Below are 20,685 nucleotides of genomic sequence, written 5' to 3' on the forward strand. Positions count from 1 at the left end.
GAGGAAACTCTCAGCACTTCTTCTGTGGGATCAGGAGAGAAGTCGGAGCCATCTTCCTGGAACACAGGTCCTTTGGGTAGGAGGCAGAGAAGGTTCATAGGGTTCAGGCCCGCATCCAGCCTGATGGGCTTTGCTAGCAGTGCAGAGGAGAGCTTGTGGGACAGAGACCCTGTCCATCCTGAGCTTCCTTCTGTAGTGAGCAAGCTCCTGTCTGCTCTGTCTGGGCCTGCTGACCAGCTGGTGTCCTTCAGAGCTCTACCCAAAGGTGATTTTCCTCCTAATCCTCTTCACTTCCACTCCTCTTTTTCCAAAAATAGTTGCCTTGGGGCTAATTAGGACACCCTATGGCTTCCCACTGCAACCCTTGGGCTCTGGGGGTGATTCAGTACATATGTTAATTGGCTATTCTCCTGAATTGTGATCTCTCTCCAGTCCCAACATTCAGAACAGTACTGGCACATAGCAGGTGGTCAGTAAGTTTCTGTTGAAAGAATAAATTAATGAATGCTTTCCTTTTTAAAGGAGGGGGTGTCAGGTAGCTCTGTAGCTAAAGATGTTTGCCACCAGGGCCCAGTGACCTGTGCTCCGTCCTCCCTAGGACCCACATGATGGAGAGAGAGAGAGTCAATTCCTATAAGTCACCCTCTGCCATGGCATGTGCTGTGTCCCGACCCCCCCCCCCCCAACTACACACACACATTAAATAAACGTAACAAAAATGTTTTTAAAGCCTATCTGGGCAAGGCCATGGCCCGAATCCTTTCAGCGTCGGTGCTGGGAGGAATGTGGAGCACTGCAGGGCTGGGAGCCCCGGAGTGTTGGGTCCCAGCTGAGAACAGCTCTCGCTCCTCCCTACAGGCTGGGCTGGGGAAGGGAGGGGGCAGCCAGGGGTCCAGCTCCTCTGGGAGGAGAGGAAAACCCTCACCCCTTCACCCGGGCTGTGAGCAGAGCAGCAGGCAGGCAAGGTTCATCTTCTCGCAGGTCTGGTTTGAGTTTGAAGGACTCATTTCCGCCTGTGGGGGTGTTATCTTCTTGTGAAATCAAGTCGTAAGAACAAAAAGGTTTCCCTAGTGTAACACGTGTATTCTCCCTCATATATACTCAGGAGACCATGTGGGTAGGTTCCTCCCTGTCTCTGTGGCCAGCATCAGTAGGGTGTTGTCCTAAGCCCACGATGCCGGGCTCTGCAGAGGGGCTGTGCCTAGGGGAGAGAGCTCGGGGCAGGTGCTAGAGGGAGACATGTGCATGGTCAGCAGCCATCCATCTTGGGGGCTCAGCAAGAATTATGGTGTGTTCCCAGCACCGAGGCTGAAAAGGTAAAGGGCCTGGCCAGGGGCAAGCGGACACTGGGGGATGGTCTGAAGGGAACCTTGGCAAAGAGGGGAGGGCTTGGGCTGGACCCCAGAGCAGGAGGGGTGGGGAACCCAGCTGTGGGGCAGACCAAGCGGAGCCGGCCACAGCCCGCCCACCCTTTCATCTCTGCAGCTCCTTCCTCCTAGGTCCCCCTTTCTACTCTGTCTGTAGGTCCATCTGGGTGGGCTTGGGGCGGGGAAGGAAGGGGTCTGTGCAGGCAGTTTGCACTGGGGAAATCTTTGAAAGTGGACCAGCTGGTAGCAGGTCAGTTGGCCCACAAGGTGCTTCAGCAAGAGCCTGGAACTCTGACCCTGTCAGACTGAGCAAGATTGGGTGGGAAAAGACAAGAGGAGACTCCTGAACACCTCCCTCCCTCCCACCCACCCCCACTACCCCACCTCCCAGCCCCCGCTGCCAGCCCTCCCCTGACCTGAAGTCCCAGATGGCTTTTCCCAGAGAGCTAAAAGCAAGAAAGTAACCTTTGGGATTAAGAAGAAATGTTCCTTTGTTTCTGGTTTTCTTTCTTTTAAGCCTCTTTTCACATTTGTATGCTTTTTTTTTTCTCTTCTTTTCTGTCTCTCCCTTGTCTGGGTTCAAGGAAGAAAAGTTGGAGCATGGCGTCCCAGGCAGCAGAGGATGGGAACCAGACCTCCTCCGGGATGACAGATGATTACAGCAGCTGGTACATTGAGGAGCCTCTAGGGCCTGAGGAGGTGCAGCCAGAGGGGTAAGTGTGGCATTTGGCTCAGTTAGCCATCAGAATGGATTATGGTAGAAAGGTTGCCCAAGATGGAGGCAGAGAGCCCCTGGGCAAGTATTTAAGATTGGCTCTCCCATTTAGCTGATGTGTAACAAACACTAGGCAAGTCACAGCCTCTCTGGGTTTCCAGCAGTCTCTAAGACCCGAGAACAACAGCTCCTGAGCCATTATTAAGGTCTTGAGGCCATCTGGCCTGTAGCCAGCCAGGATGGGGAGCAGTGCGGGTGTCACAGACCTCTCTGGTGACAGGTATATGGTTTGTACAAGCATGGGAGAGTCAGAAACCCTAGGAGGAAAACCTGGGAGTCCCTGAGGAAAGCTGTGACCCATCTCTGGACCACTCTGAGTAGAGTTTAGGGAGTTATGGGAAGAAAGGAGGTCTGGTTCTTGCACCAAGTGCACAGGTTAGCCCAAGGAGGGTATGCATGCAGTTCAACTCACCCTCACCCCACCGGTGTCCTGAGAATCTTGGCCTTGACCCTTCCTATCTGTTTAGTATGGGCACTGAAGTTTTCTGTGGCATGGCACCCCTCTCCCCTCAGTCCCTCTGCCTCCATGGCACCCTGAGCTCAGCTCTCTCCTATTGTTCCTGGCCCCGGCTCCATCTGAGGGTTTTTGAAGAGCTGGAAAGGTAAGGCAGAGAGGTGGGGGTGGGGTGAGATGCGGTGGAGGGGAGGTACTAAGCCAGATGTGTGCACATCTGTTCCCCATTAAAATTTGAAACTGGAGAAGGAAAAATGCTCAAGTGTTTCCCCAGAGGCTAGGGCTGTGGCATGGCTCAGTTGGGGTCACCCAGCAGGAACTGAGGCCCCACCCAGGTCTGAGGGAAGGAGCTGTAGTTTGGAGGACTTAGGGTTCTGGCCACTTGCAGAAGAAGTCTGTGGTCAGCGAGGCCCCTCGTGACTCCCCCTCTCCCAGCCTCCCCAACTCTGCCATGCAGGCCTGGACTAGACTCTCCTAGGAAACCAAGCTCCTAACTTGGGGTGAGGACCCAATCAGAAACTGTGTCCTTGTGAGTGTCAGGGACCAGCCTGGAACTAGTGCAGGAAGCCAGGTGCCTGCAACTAGTTCTGTGGTTGGGGAAATCTGTGTACAGGCTCAGAATAAGGTGAGTGCATGGTGGGAAATTCATCTGCATACAGGTGGCTCTGCAGAATGAAGGGGATTATTGCAATCTACTTATTTAGAAAAAAAAACAAGTCTAGACACAAGCCCACCTCTTTCCTCCCACCTCCCAAAGATGAGAACGGGAAGCTGGGAGTATAGGGGATTCCCTAGGAGATGAACTTGAGTTCACCTCTCCCTATGTGAGTCAGACACCCCAGGGGTATGCTACATCAAAGCTTTGAAGAGTTCCAGGATGCAGACTTAGTGTGCACGCTAGGATGGAGCTAGGGTGGGGCCTCAGGGTCAGGATGGACTCAGCCACAGACTTTTAAGCTTGAGGCCTCTGCCTTGCACAGGCGGCCTCCACAGCGCCTCCTACACCAGCTTTAACCTTGCCCTGGCCTCCCTCTGGACCAGAAAGCTGAGAGACTTGCTTAGTGCCGGCCACACTGTCTTCTCCCTGCTCAGGCTCTTTCCACACCCCGGGGCTGCCTCCTCCACTCTTTTCCTGTGGAGATGCCAACCATCTGTCCAACTCAAGCCCCAAAGCACTGTAAAGGTCACCTTTTCATTGCTGTGATCCGATTTTAACCCTTCCAACCTTCTTCTCAGAAGCGTGGTGGAACTTTCTCTCTCCTCTCTACACTCTTTAGTACCTGCTCGCGTCTCTCCTGAGAGGGAGCGCCTTGCCCTCGCTTTGGTAACATCTGTTATCCTGTCCGACCAACCACACAAAGCCTGAGTCCCCACCCATCCCCAGTGAACACACTAAACTAAGGTGTCAGGAACCTTATGTTCAATAAGGACCAGAGGTTCCCCAGAGAGGGCCCTAAGGTTTCCAGGGTTTGAGGTGGCTTTTAGTTTGATGTGGGCTCGTGAGAACATGGCCAAGTTATTCAAGGGACAGCGTGCTGCATCCCAGTCCTGGCAAGGCTAGATGCACTGGGCTGAGCAGAACTAGACCCAGAGAAGGGTTTAGGGACTTGAGTGGTACTCCTGAGGCCCTGAGGCTGGTCAGAGCCCTGCCCATCCTGCACATTGCGCTTGGGAGTGAGAGGCTATGAGATCCAAGCTCACACAAATAGATATTCCCTACACTCCTGCATGGCAGGCATGTTGCCCATGGGAGCAGCTTTGCTGGGGCTAGAAATGGCACAGGAAAGACCCATTTGACCCCTCCACCTCAATGATGAGCTCAGGAAGTCCCCAAGAGAAAGCCAGCAGATGGTCCCAGGGCTCTTCACACCTCTTCCTTACACAGCAGGCAGATGCCTAAGAGGGTGACCTAGCCTCCCTGCCAGGAAAGCCAAGCCATAGCAGACTCCCTTCAGTTCTACCCTTTCCCCAACTCCTCACTCTCCTCCCCCACCTCCCCATCCCACACATGCCACACCCCCATCCTCCCAGGCCTCACTCACCTTGGAAACCTCCCTCTGGCTCTCAGACCCAAGCTGGGCATTCTAGAAAACTAGCCCAGTCCTGGCACCCATACTGCCTGCCCGCTTACCCGTCTTTAGTGGAAGCTTCCTCTGCCACATGACCCAGCCATGGAAGTTGTAGTGTTTGTGGTCCTCATTGAGCCCTTTATTCCCACTGGCTTCCTTCTGTGCTTAACCTCTGCCAGTCCCCAGGGAGCCTCTGTGGTGATGAGGAAAAGGGACACTTCATTTAGTGTGTTCCGCTCAGCAGGCACAGGGCACAGAGAACGGTACGGCCTGGATTTCTGATGTATGTCCTTGTGTAGTAACACAACCTGTTTTGCTGTCCACCAAAGCTTTTAATGAGATGGAATGGGGGAAAGAGAAAGGCATCAGGATCAAATCAGACAGCACTAAATGCTAGACTATTTGATTCAGAGGTAGACCCCTCTGTTCTGCAAAGGGGTCTATGAGGCTCAGGGCAGTCAGGAGTCCCCTAAAGATGGATGACGAGAATCTTGGAGGTTTGGGTGAACAAGACTAGATATTCAGACCAAGCTTGCATGCTCTGTGTTTTCCCAGACTCTCCTGTCTCTAACCCTATGCATGGCACAGGACCAGCTCAACACAGGGGTATGGGGGTCCAGACTGACCCTGAAAAGCAGAACTAGGCAGGCTGGGGTAGGGAGAGAGGGAGGGAGATGCTGGTGAGGCCTCCTCTAACCCTAGAGCCAGCGAAACCTGTGGCTCCTTTGTTCCACAGGGTGAAGCCGCCCTGCCAGCCCAGTGTACCACCTGCCCTGCACCATGCCTGCCTGGCCTCCCTGTCAGTAAGTCCAGCCTACCTTGCCACCTGCTGCCAGTCCAGGCAGAGGAATTTGTTTTCTTATTTGGAATGGTGATGGGGACCTAGTGCTCCCAACCCAGAGGTACTGGTCAAATCCAACCTCACAGACTCGGTCATCTTTTAGCCAGTCCCCAGTATGTCACCTGAGCACGCGCTGGGTGGGTGAGGAGCATTTTGAGACCCAAAGGGACAAGTCTTGGAACTCAGACCTCTGGGAAGCCTGACCCCCAAGCCTTCTTCTTCCAGCTCCTGGCTCTGCTCCTGCTGGCCTTGCTGGTGAAGCGTCGCAGGCTTTGGACACGCTGTGGTCACTGCAGGCCCGGACTGCCCAGGTTGGTGCTAGACTCTGGGAAGCCCCGCTTGAGGCTCAACTGACAAGGCTCCTCAGGGAGGGTGGGTGACATTTTAGATGCTTTAAAGCCAGCTCTGACTTCAGAAATACCCTGTCTCTCTCAGTCTAGAGCCCTCCCGACCCAGCGTTCTTGGCTTAGGCAGGCGGGTATAACAGGAGGTGGAGAGGCTGCTCCATCAGTCTGAGTGTTCAGGAGATGGAGAGAGGGGAAGGGAAACGGAGGTCCTGGTAGGCAGCCCTCAGGCTTAGCGTGGCCTAGAGTGGCCCATTACCCCCTGATGTTATCCCAGTCTGTTCCCTTGAGAACATCCTGGGATCATGATTTGGGATCAATTGCCCCGCAGCCCCTGTGGCGGCAACTTTCCTTTTTCCTTGGGCCGTGCAACTCACTTCAGAGAGTGAGGCCGGGGCCATTCTGAGGGCACAGGACTGGGCTGGCTGAAGATGGAGACAGCAAAAGTTAGGAAAGGTGGCAGGTGCTAGTCCCCTGGGAATTGGGATCTTCCGTGGAAGCAGCCTGAGATGTCTGGCGCAGGGGGACATCTGCTTTGCTGGGGAGTAGAAGGTGCGGGGATGGGGCTCCTAGAGGACCAGGGCAAGCTAGAGCAGAGAAGCAGAGACCAAACGCCTGAGACTGCCGTGCCCGCTGTCTGCCCTCTGGCCTGGTCCACACCCAGGCCAAGGAGGCAGTCATTGCACAAGGATGTTATGACTCCCTGTGTTCTCTGAAGGCCTGCCAGCCCAGACAGACAGATCTACTCCCGTGGAGGCGGCTGTTTCCTGGAGCTCCTTGGGTGGGTGGAGCACAGAAAGCTTGTTCCCACCTGCCTTTTGCCTCAGGGCCCAGCTCAGGATGGGTGCGAGGCCCACCACAAACATGCTGGCAGTGAATGAAGGAGCGGTGAAGAGAGACCTCCCGTCTGTCTCCCCTTTGGATGGTAGACTGAGTCATGGTTTAGAGAGCGTAGTGTTTGAGGGGATAAAGGCTCAAGGACTGAGCGCTTTCCTTGTATCCCTTCCCTGTCTATGGCAGCCCTGTGGATTTCTTGGCTGGGGACCGGTCCTGGACGGTGCCCACTGCCGTCTTTGTGGTCTTCTTCAGCAATCTGTGCCTGTTGCTCCCCAATGAGGACCCGCTGCCTTTCCTGAGCCTCAAGACAGCATCCAGCCCAGGTATCTTGTGCAAGGGATCCGGGGGCTGGCCTGATGGGACAAGGTAGGGTGGGGTCCTGGTTTATTACGGTTGGCTGGGGAGGTGACGGCAACAGGAACATCTGCCAGTAGGGGGTACTCTGGCCGCAGAATGACCTCCTTAGATCAACAGTCTCCACAAAGGGTGGAAAATATTAATAGCTCTAGTTTACAGTAGAGAGAACGAAGGGTCAGAGAAGAAAGCAGTGATAAAACGGTACTTAGTTTGCTGAGTACTTACTCAGACACCATGCCAAGCACTTTTTGATTTGTCTGTGCTGAAACACTGGCTCTTTCCTTTCCACAGATGGGGAGACGGAGACATCAAGAGGTAACTTGGCTAAGCTCACAGCCTTTGCTCGAGGTTTAGCAGAGCGATCTCTCACCTGCTGAAGAAGCTTTGACCCACGGAGGGGCTTGGAAGATAGACAGGAAAGAGCTTCAGGGGGAGTGGTCCAGGCTCTCGGTCTTTCTCTCCATCAGTGTCTCTCATTTGTTCCACTTTCTAGGGTCCTGGAAGCTACTGGCCCTGCTCTACTATCCAGTCCTTTATTACCCTCTGGCAGCCTGTGCTACGGCAGGGCACCAAACTGCATACTTACTGGGTACTGTGCTATCCTGGGCCCACTTGGGAGTTCAGATCTGGCAGAGAGCTGAGTGTCCTCAGGACCCCAAGGTAACCCTGACTCACAGTGGCCTAGGGCAGAAGGGTGCACCTGCTCGGCTCCACCTCTGTCCACACTCCGGGCTCTCCCACTTCCCTCCATTATTCTCAGACTCTCATGCCCTTCAACCATGTCTGTGCCAAGCTTGGCTGCTGTGGGGTTGAGGCCTGGGGCAGGGATCTGGGCCCTGTCCTCAGCAGCTTTCAGCCTAGGAGGGCAGAGTGGAGGACAAGGGAGCCTACAGCACCCCTCCCCTGATTTCCAAGTCTTCCTTTGGGCAGGGAGAATAGACAAAGGAAGTGCCAAGTATGGAAATAGCATCAGAAGCCAAAGGAGAATTCTAGAACCCAGAACAGCTTCACTGGCTACTGGCTGGGACTGTGAAGTTCCTCAGTCCAGACCCAAAGAACAGTAGTGCATCGGCTTTCTAGCCAGACAACCCAACTTCACAGCTTCACAACTTCATTCATTTTTTCAGTCACTCACTCTTCATTCATTCATTGATTCATTCATTCATTCAAGAAACATTTTTGGACCTTGAAATATACCTGTGGACAAAATAAAAAGTCCTTGGCCTTCTAGGAGCTGTCCTTCCAGAAGAAGAGACACAACCCACAGCAAGGTGATGTTGCCTAAAGCTAAGTGCCCAGAGAAAAGAGTCATTTGTCTGAGACTCAGTTTCCCCATCTATCAATAGAGTTGACAACACCAATGTCTCCAGGAAAGTGAAGATTAGGAAATTTTTTTTTAAAATCAAGTCATCATGGATCCCACCTGAAATTCCAGCTCTTGGGAAGCTGAGGCAGGAGGATCACTAGTTTGAGGCCAACTTGGACTACACAGTGAGATCTTGTCTCAAAATAGAAAACAAAGATACTGAACACCAAAGACTAAGAAGCTTTTTTGCTAAGGGACTTGCACATTGTTCACCACTTAGAGCTTGGCACACTTTATGCTCTCAAGAAAAACACACTGAATTGAAAAATCAAATAAATATGGAAGGAGCTGACCCAGGGAGGTCTCATATGGGTGCTGGGGCATGTACTAGACAAACTATACTAGACAAAATTAGGTCTTTGTCTAGTTTTTTATTTATTTAACTTAAAAAAAATGTGTATGAGTGTTTTGTTTGCATGTATGGACACATGCATGTGTACCACATGCCTACAGTGCCCATGGAGGCCAGAAGAGGGCACTAGATCCTCAGACCCAGAGGTGCAGACAGTTGTGAACTGCCATGTGGGTGCTGGAACCAAATCCGAGTCTCCTGGCAGAGCGGCCAGTGCTCTTAAATCCCCTGGAAGAGCAGCCAGTGCTCTTTAAACACTGAGCTATCTCTCCAGTCCCGCTTTTGCTCTAGTTTTTAATAGTATGTGTCCTAATATCCTGGGAGCACAGAAACTGGGAAATTGGGTGGCTGGTTGCAGGCTTCAAAGGAGCCCATGGGAGTATAGGAAGGGATTGTGTCACCTTATTTGGGTTCTGTTTAAGCCATTAGGGCACAAGGTGGGGAGGTGACCCAGTCTGGAGGCCCTAGAACCAGAAGGCTTACCATGGCTCCCTGGCCATCCCCAGGGCCCTGTATGGGGTGGGAGGGATGTGGATCCTGGGAAGAAAGCAGAAGGTAGGTCTGACTGAGTGTCTGTCTGTCCAGATCTACAAGTACTACTCCTTGCTGGCCTCCTTGCCTATGCTTCTGGGCCTCGGGTTCCTGAGTCTTTGGTACCCAGTGCAGCTGGTGCAGAGTATCCGTTACCAGACCGGAGCAGGCTCCCAGGTAAAATGTGGACCAGAGCTGCCTTCCCATGTCTATGTCCCCTGTGTTTTAAAATTTCACCTTTTTCTCTATGCATCTGTGCATGTTCCTGCCTGTGTGTGTGTGTGTGTGTGTGTGTGTGTGTGTGTGTGTGTGTGAGAGAGAGAGAGAGAGAGAGAGAGAGAGCAAAGTCAGAGGACAACTATTGTGAGCTCTCTTCTTCCGTTATGTGGGTCCTGAGAATCAAACCCAGGTTATCAGGCTTGGCCACACCTTTACTCACTGCCAGCCCAGACAAAAAATTTTTTCAGAATAACTGTTTTGTGCTGTCCTCTATCCCTGTCCCAGGCAAAGGCTGGGCCAGGTTCTTGAAGGTCCCAGGGTGCTCATAGGAGCTACTCCACAAGGCTGAGGAGGTTTTATCTGTTGGTAGAACGCTTGCCTAGCATGCATGAGGCCCGGGATTTGGTCTTGAGCATCAAGTAAACTGGGCATGGTGGCTCCCAGAACTTAGGAGGTAGAGGGAGAAGAACTGGAAGTTCAAGGCCAACCTAGGATAGAAGAGATAGTGTCTTGGCTGCCTTTAACCCCACTTCTCAGGAGGCAGAGGCAGGTGGATCTCTGAGTTCGAGGCCAGCCTGGTCTACAGAGTGAGTTCCTGGACAGCCATGGCTACACAGAGAAACCTTGTCTCAAAAAACAAAACAACAAACAACAACAAAAAAAACCCCAATCTACCAAACAAACGAACAAACAAACAAACAAGAGAGAGAGGTTGTCTTTAAAAAATAAAAACAAGAAAGGAAGGAAGAATTGTTGAATTGTTTGGCGGGATGGATACTATCCATGGATCCCTCATCACAAGACAGCATCATGGAAAGATAATACCAATTTATCAAGAAGCTTCTAAGGCCCTCCCCTGTGTCAGGTGCTGGCTGGAATTTGGGACTTCAGAATCCACTGACTTGGACCTCCTGCAGGCACTGCCCTGAGATGGGTACCACAGCAAACCCAGACAGTGATGCATTGAATCTGTAGCCATAGGAATGTAGATGCGGAGGTCATGAGACCTCCTAGGGACTGGGGAGGCCAAGGTGAGGGCCCAGATGGGGTGAGTAAGGCACAGGGTAGGGGGTGGGGGCATGGGCAAAGAGATGGGAGAGAATCCAGCTGTAACCTCAGCCTGGCTGAGTATCTGTGGGCACAAGCATGGACTTGAACAACACAGCCGTACTGTTGCCACCCCCCACCCCTGCCCCCAGCTGGCCTAGGTCAGGTAGCTGAGGAGTAGGACCACCCAGGGTTGTGTTCTCCTGGATGCATACTGTTTGGGGTACAGATCAGCAGGGGGACTTGGTAGGCACTGAGCTGGAGTTGAGGAGAAATGGAGAGGAGAGGGGAAGCCTGTGGACCCAGGAGGCCTATCTAGTCCAGGAGGCCCCTGCCTCCTGGTTAGGTTCCAGATCTGCTATCCACAAATAGCAGGACCCTAAGTGCTCACTACTTTTGCCTTCCTGATGTTTATATTCTCTCTACAAAGCCTGGGGTCCCCCAGAAGACACAGTGGTCTGAGTACACATACTTCCACCATCTCTCAGGCTTTCTTCTGCCATGCCTCCTTTCCATGGCAAACCTCTCCTCCAAATTTTCAGAAGAATTAAACCCTCTTTGGACATTAGTCAGAAAGATTAAAGCCACAAGAGACTCAGTCGAGCTTTGAGTTGACCCATTCCTACCCTGGGTCCCCAGGTTGCTATGGCAACAGGTGACCATTGCCTGTATTCTCCCACTGATCCAAGCCGAGGGTCACCCCACCTTCGCCTGGGTCTCTGCCACTGTGCAGGCAGCTTAAGGCCTGGAATGTGGTTTAGGTAAATCCCATTACCCTGTGATCTCTCCTTAGTAAGCAGTAGCAGGAGGGGAGCCTAGGGTATATGCCCTAGACTGGCACCATCATGTGTCCTAAGCAGCAATGAGCCCGTGAGACCCAGGCTTCCCTTGGCCCCAGTCCTGTCTGGAAGAGGCCAGAAAGCCAAGATCTGACTAAGAGGGGGATCTTGGGAAGGACTTCCCAGCATTGCTGGCTCTGTTATAGAAGACTGAGTGGTATGTATTTGTGGAGAATGTAGCTTTCCAGGGTATGGCCTTTGTCCCTATGGTCATAGGTCAGTCTCCCTACACTCCACTACCACTGTCCTAATCAGGTGGCATTACAAAAACCACTGGTGTCCATCCATCTATTCAGTGTCCTTGGCCAGGGCCCCAGGGACAGCTGGTGGCAGATCTCAGCCATTCCAACAATTGTCCACACAGGGGCTGCAGACCAGCTACTCCGAGAAGTATTTGAGGACCCTCCTCTGCCCGAAGAAGCTGGACAGTCGGTAAGGTCTGGGCATACCTCAGCAGGCAGGAAGATGAGGTTCTGGGAGCCAACCCTGTGTGGGAGGATGCTATAGAGGAGGTTCCTGTTAGTGGCATGGTGCTGGGAAAGATAGTGACCCAACTTGGATGTGGCTGTGGAGCAGACGGCTTTGCCTGAGGTTCCACCTACCTGGATTTGTCTGCAGCTCCCACCCCATCTTCAAGCACAATCTCCTGTCTCGGGCCTGGGCCTGCTTCCAACACTCCATCTACACTCCACAGCCAGGTATGTGGTACGGTGGAGGTCCAGGGTTAGGCTGAGCCCTTGCCCAGAGAAGCTGGTGGGAAGGGTTAGCTCATTCCTTATATGTAGGCACAGTTGTCAGTGTCCTGGACAGGGGACACCCTGGCCTGGCCTGGAAGGGATGGGACCAGAGGCTGGGTCACATTGTTCTCCGCATGCCTTCTTCCGGTCACTGTAGGATTCTGCCTGCCCTTGAAGCTGGTGATCTCAGCCGCTCTGACAGGAACAGCCACTTACCAGGTGTGTCCTGAGGTTGCAGTTCCCTCTGTCCCCAAAACCTCTGCCCTTATCCCCCAAACCTGGAACAGCTCAGGGCCCAATCAGGTTCTCCAGGTATGCCCCCTTATCCAGTCAGCTGCTCTGCACCTCCTGGAAACCCTAGCCTACCCAATGGGCAGGATGCCGGTCCTCAGCAGGTTCACATAACAATTCACAAGTTTCAAAGTCAACATAAGCATGGATTTCAATTGTATCTCCATTGTTTACCTCTGGGGTGAACTTGGCCAAGTTTCTCCACCTTCTTGAACCTTTTAGCTCATCTATAAAATAGAAGAAATAAAACCACTTTTCTGTGTTGGGAAGATTTTATGAGTTGCCATGTTGGATAAATCACCATCACCTAATTAGCATGACTCTCAAAAACAAATAAACTACAAGAGACTAGACTGTAGCTTAGTGGGTAGAGTGTCTGCCTACATATATGAAGCCCTGGGTTAATCCCTAGCATCAAGTAAACACATGCCTGTAATCCCAACACTTAGGAGGTAGAGACAGGAGGTTCAGAAGTCCAAGGTCTTCCCCAGGTACAAAGCAGGTTTGAGGCCAGCTTGGACTAGAGGAGACCCTGTCTCAAAACACAAACAAATAAGCAACAACATCTAAAAACAAAAACGAAAAAAACAGTGGAAAAGTTCGAAATATCTCTCTCACACTTACCCCTGTGGTGTGTGTGCGTGTGAGTGTGTGTGTGTGTGTGTGTGTGTGCCAAAGGACAATTCCCAGAATCATTCCTTAGTTGCCATCCACCTTGTATGGATGTATGGTCCTTATCAACCTTTATTATATGTATGTATGTATGTATGCATGTATGGAGAGACAGGACCTCCCACTAACCTGGAGCTTGCCAAGTAGGCTAGGCTGGCTGGTTAGCAAGCATCAAGGATCTGCCCATTTCTGCCTGGGGATTATAAGCAGGAAGCACCATGACCAGCTTTTTATATGGGTTCTGGGAAATCAAATTCAGTAAAATGCACCAGGTACTTTACTGACTGAACTATTACCCCAGCCCCAAGTTGGAAATGTTTATATTCTGAATCTCAGGTAGATAGACAAGTAGAGGTAATTAACTAGGGACAGCTGTATGGAGGCCTATCCTTGGGCTCCTGGGCTAAAGTTAAACATTCATGTCACACTCTGTTTGAAGGCAGAAGGACCTGCTCTCAGGAGAGTTGGGGGCATGTGGCTGCAGCCTGGTACAGTCTCCTCTAGTAGACTAGGGCACACTTTTTTTAGGGTGGCAGGGGCTGATATGCGCACAGCTGGTCCCCCACCCCAACCTCATAGTGGGGCTTTTCCAGGTGGCCCTGTTCCTGCTGGTGAGCGTAGTGCCTACTGTGCAGAAGGTAAGGGCAGGGATCACCACAGATGTCTCCTACCTTCTGGCTGGCTTTGGGATCGTGCTCTCCGAGGACCGGCAGGAGGTGGTAGAGCTGGTGAAACATCACCTATGGGCTGTAGAAGGTGAGCTTGCCTGGTGTCCCTCAAGGCCATAAGGAGACGGGGGACAGGCTACTGGACCTGGTGATAGCCTGCCATGAACACACAGGATGCCTTTGGTTATGCCCCCTGTCTGCTCTGGGTCTCCACATCTCATCTCAAAATGGGGGCAGTTGGAACTTCCACATCTCTGCAGCATACGGTCCTTATCAACCTTTATTATATCTTCCTCAGCCCCAGTGTCTTTGACCAACTCTCTAGCTGTAGTGACAGAGAAGCCCATGGCTGTGTGACTTCAGGGTGGGAAGGGAGAAGAAGACACGTATGTGGGATGGGGGCTGGGATTTATGGGTAATCCTCTTGGCACAGGCTGTACCTGGCAGAGCACCTGCCTTCTCTTCCCAAATCCTTGTTTATCTGGACTATCTCTCCCCCCCCCCCACACACACACCCCATGTGATGAGCCTCAAGCCAGGGAACAACGTCAGCTACCCCTTCTGTGGTCTGATATGGCTTATAGTTACCTCCCTACCCAACCCCTACCCTCTCCCAGCATCTTTGTGGGAGACACCTGGGGAGGGGTCAGACTCAGGTTGTACAACCAAGCACAATTGATAGAATGTAGGTCTCCTGCAGCCCAAATTAGGGATTCCTTCCACCCTATCATAAAGCCTGATAGTCATGAATCCATGGGACCTGTACCATTGGTCCACTTGAGGTTCCCTTGTGGAAATGAGCATTCTGGCTTTGGAGAAATAGCATGCAATGGTTCGAGCTAAGTTAGGCTGCTAATTGCAGATGGAGGTGTGGCTGCTTTGCATATTTTCCTGACACCATCCCAGGGCATGTTGGTGGTGTAGGGCAAAGAATGGGTAGCATATAGGAATAGGAGCTGTCAAGCCCTCCCTGAACAATTCCCATGAGAGACCCTGTGGGCTTGCAGTGAGAGTCTAGAGTGAGGCTGGCAGGCATGTAGGTTGAAAGCGTGTCAGCTACAGCCACAAGATTCTTACATATGTATTCAGAGCTCTCTATCCACCATTACAGAGACTGTGAACCTGACTGTCTCAGTGTCTGTGTGTGTGGTCAGGGGTGTGCAGGAGATAGTTGAGAAGAAGGGCCTTACCCAGAAGAGATAGGTAACAGTCACTACCACCTTCATTATGGTCAGCACTGGGCACGACTCTGTGTTCCGAACAAAGTGCAGATGGGTTTATGGCCAAGGTCATTCTGGGAGGTGGGCCACAGCATCATGGCCATCAGTGAAGCTTGTGATTGTCACAAGGCCCTTTTGAGGGCCAGCCACATGGGGAGCTACAGGCAGAGATGCCAGGTAGGAATCTCTCATTGCAGGGGTCATAGAAATGTAAGTAACAAAACCAAGGTGAAGGCCAGGTCTGTGGCTGCCCTTCTCTTTCTTGGCTATCATATATCATGGGGAAAGAGGGGGCTGTAGAGGGTGTCAGCTCATGCTGGACCTAAGAACTGGAGCTGGGGCCCAGTGGTTTCCCCTTGGAGTGAGGTGTAGGGGTTAGAGTCTGTGGAAGATCCTCTAGCCCCTGTTTTCCCTGGCTTTCTCTCTCATCCAGCATGCTACATCTCGGCTCTGGTCTTGTCCTGCTCATTAACCTTCCTGCTCCTGCTCCGTTCCCTGGGGACTCACAGGTCAGTGACAGGCCCTGACTCTCCAGTCTAGAGGTGGGGCAGGGGATTTGAGAGATCCCAATCCAGGGTAGAGGGAGAAGCCTCTGTAGACCAGTTTGCCACAGAGCACCACCCCCACCACCACCTGTTGACTGTATGTGGTGGGAGGAGAAGGTGGGCCTTGCCTGCCCCAGGCATGTGTGGTTGTCCTTGAGATCTGTGAGTCGTACCAGGCATGATACATTGCCAAGAGGTTTGCCTGTGAGAAGGTGCCCTGGGAGGGCTGGTAAAGAAGAATCCAGTTCCAATGGTGGAAGAGGCTGGGGCTGAGGGATGAAGGGTACCAAGGGCAGGAGTGACCACATGAGTAAAAGCAGAGAAGTGGAAGATGGAGGGTGAGCAGGTACCCCAGAAGGTGGAGGGAGGTTGTTCTGAGAAATGAGCAACACAGAGGACTGGTTCACCTACTCTGGACACTCAACAGGCTTCAGCGTTCCCACTCAGGGTCTTAGACCACAGAGTTGGCCCGACTTGCCCTGGCATTTGAGGCTCTCTGTCTTGCTTTTCTCCCTGGAGGCCCAGCTAGGTTCTAATTCCATCATTCCCAGTGATGGTTGAGGTTGTGCCTCCATCTGGGGTCTCCTAAGACTGCACAGACCTTACCTCCTCTGGAAGACCGCTCCCAGACTGTTAACCTCCAGGCTCCTGAAGCCCTGGGTTACCATTTAGAGGTACTATGTTGTTCCCTGAGGTCACTGTTCTCAACCCAGGGCCAATCTGCAAGCACTGCACCGAGGAGCTGCCCTGGACCTGGGTCCCCCACTTCAGAGTTCTCGTCCCTCTCGCCAAGCCATAGTCTGCTGGATGAGTTTCAGTGCCCATCAGACAGCCTCCAGCTGCCTTGGTGAGCCCCCATTGCCATGCTCCTAGAGCTGGGCCCCGGGGGGAAGGGTGGGTACTTGGCAAGGGTTTTTCTGGGCTGGGCAGGACAAGAACATCTGGATGGCGATTTAAGAGCCCTCAAAAGGGGAGCCCTCCACATGAAGGCACACCTGGGTGATTGTGGACAAGATGGATCTGGGTCTGGATGTAGCACATTCAGGATTGTACACAGCTGCTTCTGTAAGGAAAGGCTGGCCATAAAACACTGCCTCAAGATGAAGAGTTCCTCGTTCCTGGGGATGTAAGCAAAGTTCCATGGACAAGTGAGGGCTGCCCAGCAGTGCTGCCTGAGAGAGTCTAGTCAGATGACCCTCAAGGACTTTTCTAGACCATGTCTCAAGTTCTCTCCTTAGACACCACAATGCACAACACACTTAAACTGTGAAGGGCTTGGCCTCTCCTGCAAGTCCAAAGTCTAGACCTGGCCTTGAGATCTCCCATTCTCACCCAGGTCAGGAGGGAAGGTAATGTAGGATGGAGGAAATAGTAGAACTAAAAGTTGTAATTTCATCTTGGCCAACCTTAGACCTTCCAAGCCCGTCTGTATACATCATAGCCACACTAAGCACCCACAGGTGCTAAGCTCTGATTCACAGGCACGCACATGCTCGCTTAAAAGGTAATTGGTGCCCCAAAACTCAGGATCAAGTTGGGGGCAATACCATGGATTCTGAGGCTACTGGAGTCTTACAACAGCTCTCCAAGGCAGGGACTAACATCCCTATTTTATAGAAGAATCCAAGGCTTAAGTAGTGACATGGAATGGAAGTGGCCACAGAAGCTTGCTAAAGCGCAGGGTAAGCTGGCTCCCACAGAACCTCCTGTCTGTCCCCTTGTCCCTTCTGCCCCCTACAGGGCTCCTGGTGCAGCAGGTCATCTTTTTCTTGGGGACCACCATCCTGGCCTTCCTGGTGCTCATGCCTTTACTCCATGGCAGGAACCTCCTGCTCCTCAGATCCCTGGAATCCACGTGGTGAGTGAAGCAAAGATCGGGGGCTCTGGGACTTTCCAAAGGGACCTCTAATGACACCCCTTTCCTCATCCTACCTACATACAGGCCCTTCTGGCTGACTTTGGCCTTGGCTGTAATCTTGCAGAACATAGCAGCCCGCTGGGTCTTCCTGGAGACTCACCATGGTTCCCCAGAGCTGACCAACCAGTAAGATGGCCCCTGAGTTTGTGGTTCCCTCAGGTCCCAGATGCTCCTTTCTGTAGATTTTGCCTTCTAAAATGCCTCTTTCCTAAATGTCACAGACCCAACCTCCTCCCAGGAGATTTTGGGGGTGGTAAGAACCCACAGTCTTGCAAACCCCAGGCCTAGGGCATGGTAGACACACACTCTGCCACTGAGCTGTTTGTCTATCTCTGCCAGGAGCCTTTCATGCTTTGAGAATCACTGGTGTACTCTTCTCCACAAACTCCTCCTCACCTTGGAGCAAGGATATGGGAAAATCTTGGCTCTGAAGAGGAACTGGAGTTTGTGGATGGGGGGATAGGACAGAGGAGGAAGAAGGTGGGAACATCAGGGTCACACAGATATAGGTGGAGGGCTGAGGGGATGGCTCATTCGGTAAAGCACTTGCTGTGCTAGCATGAGGACCTGAGTTCAGTTGGCCCTCAGCGCCCACAAAAATGGTGGCACACGCCTGGAGGATCCTCGGGGCTTGTCGGCCAACTTAGTCTTGCCAAATCGGTGGGCTCCATGTTGAGCAAGAGATCCTGTCTCAAAAAACGAGGCAGAAGAGTGACAGAGAAAGACACCTGCAAAGTAAACTTTGGTTTCCCTGGGAGGTCAAAAGCCCACCCAATAAATGTCAGTCGCTGGGTAACAGCAGTGCCTGTGGGCATGGCGCTGTGACCCTGGCCTGGCACAGGACTCTAGGCGAGGCTTGCCTGAGCCTTTCTCCTCTCTATCCTCAGGCGCATGCTCTGCATGGCCACTTTCCTTCTCTTCCCGATCAACACGCTGGTGGGAGCTATAGTGGCCCTGTGGCGGGTGCTTCTTTCTACCCTCTACAACACTGTTCACCTTGGCCAGATGGACCTCAGCCTGCTGCCACCCAGAGCAGCAACCCTGGATCCAAGTAAGGTCACTAGGCAGGGACAGGGGGGCTGAGCTGTCCAAGTGGCTGCCCCACCCTAAGCTCTAAGCAGATCTGTGCACGTAAGCTTCCGCACTCACATGCAGCAGGTGTGTGAGCATTGCCAAGGCCCTGTGGTGTAAGGCTGTGTGTGTACACTGCCAGGGCTCCACAGGTGTGTGCAGTGTGTTTGCTGAGAAATGCCAGAGCCGCTTGGTGCAAGACAAGCTTGGGAGGCAGGGTGGGTGTGGTGTATTCTAACAAGGGTGTCAGGGCCTGTGTGCAGTGTGTGTGTGTGTGCCATGCTTGGTCGGATGCCAGTGTGTACACATCTCCCTAGATGCCTCTTGCTGTTTCTGGGTACCTCTAGTCTTCCATGGGCTCCTCACACCTCAGCATTCTGTCCCCAACCTGTCCTAGGCTATCACACATACCGAAACTTCCTGAGGATTGAGGCCAGCCAGTCCCATCCAGTAGTCCTAGCCTTCTGCACCCTGCTCCTTCATGCGCCAAGTCCTCAGCCCCGGCCCCCACTGGCCCCTCAGGACAGCGTCAGACCAGCAGAGGAAGAAGAAGGTACTTCTTTGCCTGGGCAGGGGATGTAGACTCCCAGTTTCTCAGGAAGGAGTCACAGGAGACCTCTCCAAAATAGAGAGCAGCAGGAAGTCTCCCATCTTCTGTCCTTCAGCTTTCTGCTGTCATCCTTCTGACTGGGTCTCAGGGTGATTTTTTTCTTTAATACGGACTTGCACACACACGTACCTTATATGTGCACAGAAAACAGAATGAGTATCCTGGTACTCCCCTCCTGGAGAACACCACCTCCTTCTCTGCCCAGGAGGTCTATGGTAGGGGACATTAGGCCTGCCCTTACCCCCTCAACCCTCACCTCCTGTTGCTAGCCTGACTCTTGTAGTTCCTTACAGACCTCATCCCCCAACCCCCCCTCCACCAGCAGGGTGGCATGCTTCTGCAGCCCAGCCTTGTGCCATTCCCTAGCTGGTAGCTAGAACTCCGGCTGTGCCTGGAGGTTTCAAACCCCTCTCAGGTCTGTGGCCTGTGGAGGCTTGGTTGGGACTCACCCAAGATCTCTCTCTCTCTCTCTCTCTCTCTCTTTCTCTCTCTCTCTCAGGAATGCAATTGTTACAGACCAAGGACCCGATGGCCAAGGGAACAGGACCTAAAGGCAGCCAGAGCAGGGCCCGCTGGGGCCTGGCCTATACGCTGCTACACAACCCAAGCCTGCAGGCCTTGCGGAAGGCAGCCCTGAGTGGTGCCAAGACCAATGGCACCCAGCCCTGAGGGTGAGGAAAACCACACCGTGCTGCTCTTATGTGCTGAGGCACATTCCTGTCTACCACCCTCCCTCCTGCTCATGTCCCTCCTGCTCATGTCTGCACTTCCCCACCCCCACAGCAAGCTCAGCCAGCCAGCAGATCCTGTGGGATCAGGGGACTGGAGTCGCTGTGTCTACACCACCAGCCTCAAGAGGACTTTGGTCTGTGCTTGTCCACCAGGCTCCCGGCTAGGGCTCTAGAGAAAACAGCTGGTGGGCCCTGATCTTGGAACTGGCAGAGCAGAGGTATTTAGGCCTCTCCTCCCCACACTGGCTCTGCCATCAGCTTGCCGGGCCTCAGTAAGGCCCCTCTTGCTCCCTGCTGGTGATGAAAGGTCTGGGTATCTCCCATCCCAGCTGGCCCCACCTCAGCCCCAGCCCTCCCACCATGAAGGTGGAGCCTGTGTGGGCTTCCTCTCTGGTCAAGCTTTCTCCTTCCTCTCTCCCTACCACCCTTCCCTACGCAGCCAAGTCAGACTCCAAGAGGCCCCACTGAGCTGCCCATTCCAAGAGCTACATATTTTTGTAGTTTTAATGCCGTTAGTTGTCATGAAAGGAGTTAGTGTACTCCCAGTAATAAATGTGCCCCTGAGGAACATTCCTCCTCACAGGGGAGGGCTCTCAGGGGAATCACTACACTGTCAGTAAATCTAATCTGAGCTTGATTTGGGGGAGCAGGGGGCACTTGGGGTGCTGGGATGGATACTGGGTGAGGATAGAGAGAACCCCCAGTTTGGTGTGATGATGGCTGGGCATGCTACAAGGCCCTTCCTGGGCAGGGTAGATGCTGGACTTCCAGGTTTTAGAGAATGAGCAGGAACTCTTTCTCCCCTCTCTTTAACTGGGGAGAAG

The 20,685-nt window shown here is 52.8% G+C and overlaps 1 protein-coding gene across 2 annotated transcripts; it reads left to right on the forward strand.

Annotated features, from left to right (window-relative positions):
- The first annotated feature begins 949 nt into the window (after window positions 1-949).
- On the forward strand, window positions 950-20,466 carry Stra6 (signaling receptor and transporter of retinol STRA6). 2 transcript variants are annotated; one of them, XM_036193345.1, is made up of 20 exons: window positions 1,267-1,316; window positions 1,952-2,080; window positions 5,402-5,468; window positions 5,732-5,817; window positions 6,871-7,010; window positions 7,336-7,359; window positions 7,538-7,704; window positions 9,348-9,470; window positions 11,763-11,830; window positions 12,017-12,096; window positions 12,293-12,354; window positions 13,692-13,854; window positions 15,420-15,495; window positions 16,245-16,378; window positions 17,272-17,389; window positions 17,474-17,575; window positions 18,337-18,500; window positions 18,918-19,073; window positions 19,630-19,801; window positions 19,914-20,414. In XM_036193345.1, exons 2-19 carry the CDS (start codon window positions 1,968-1,970, stop codon window positions 19,797-19,799), a joined length of 2,013 nt encoding a protein of 670 aa, XP_036049238.1. In that variant the 5' UTR covers window positions 1,267-1,316; window positions 1,952-1,967; the 3' UTR covers window positions 19,800-19,801; window positions 19,914-20,414. The 2 variants fall into 2 exon arrangements, with proteins under 2 accessions (XP_036049237.1, XP_036049238.1); XM_036193344.1 differs by having other exon boundaries at window positions 950-1,316; window positions 19,630-20,466.
- Window positions 20,467-20,685: the final 219 nt, after the last annotated feature.

This window comes from Onychomys torridus, chromosome 7 (genome assembly GCF_903995425.1).
Source record: "Onychomys torridus chromosome 7, mOncTor1.1, whole genome shotgun sequence".
Taxonomy (NCBI): domain Eukaryota; kingdom Metazoa; phylum Chordata; class Mammalia; order Rodentia; family Cricetidae; genus Onychomys; species Onychomys torridus.

Coding starts and splice junctions, on each gene's coding strand:
- Stra6 (XM_036193344.1), top strand. CDS start 1,240: ATGTGCATGGTCAGCAGCCATCCATCTTGGGGGCTCAGCAAGAATTAT. Junction 2,081..5,401: donor GAGGAGGTGCAGCCAGAGGG/GTAAGTGTGGCA, acceptor TTTGTTCCACAG/GGTGAAGCCGCCCTGCCAGC. Junction 5,818..6,870: donor TGCAGGCCCGGACTGCCCAG/GTTGGTGCTAGA, acceptor TGTCTATGGCAG/CCCTGTGGATTTCTTGGCTG.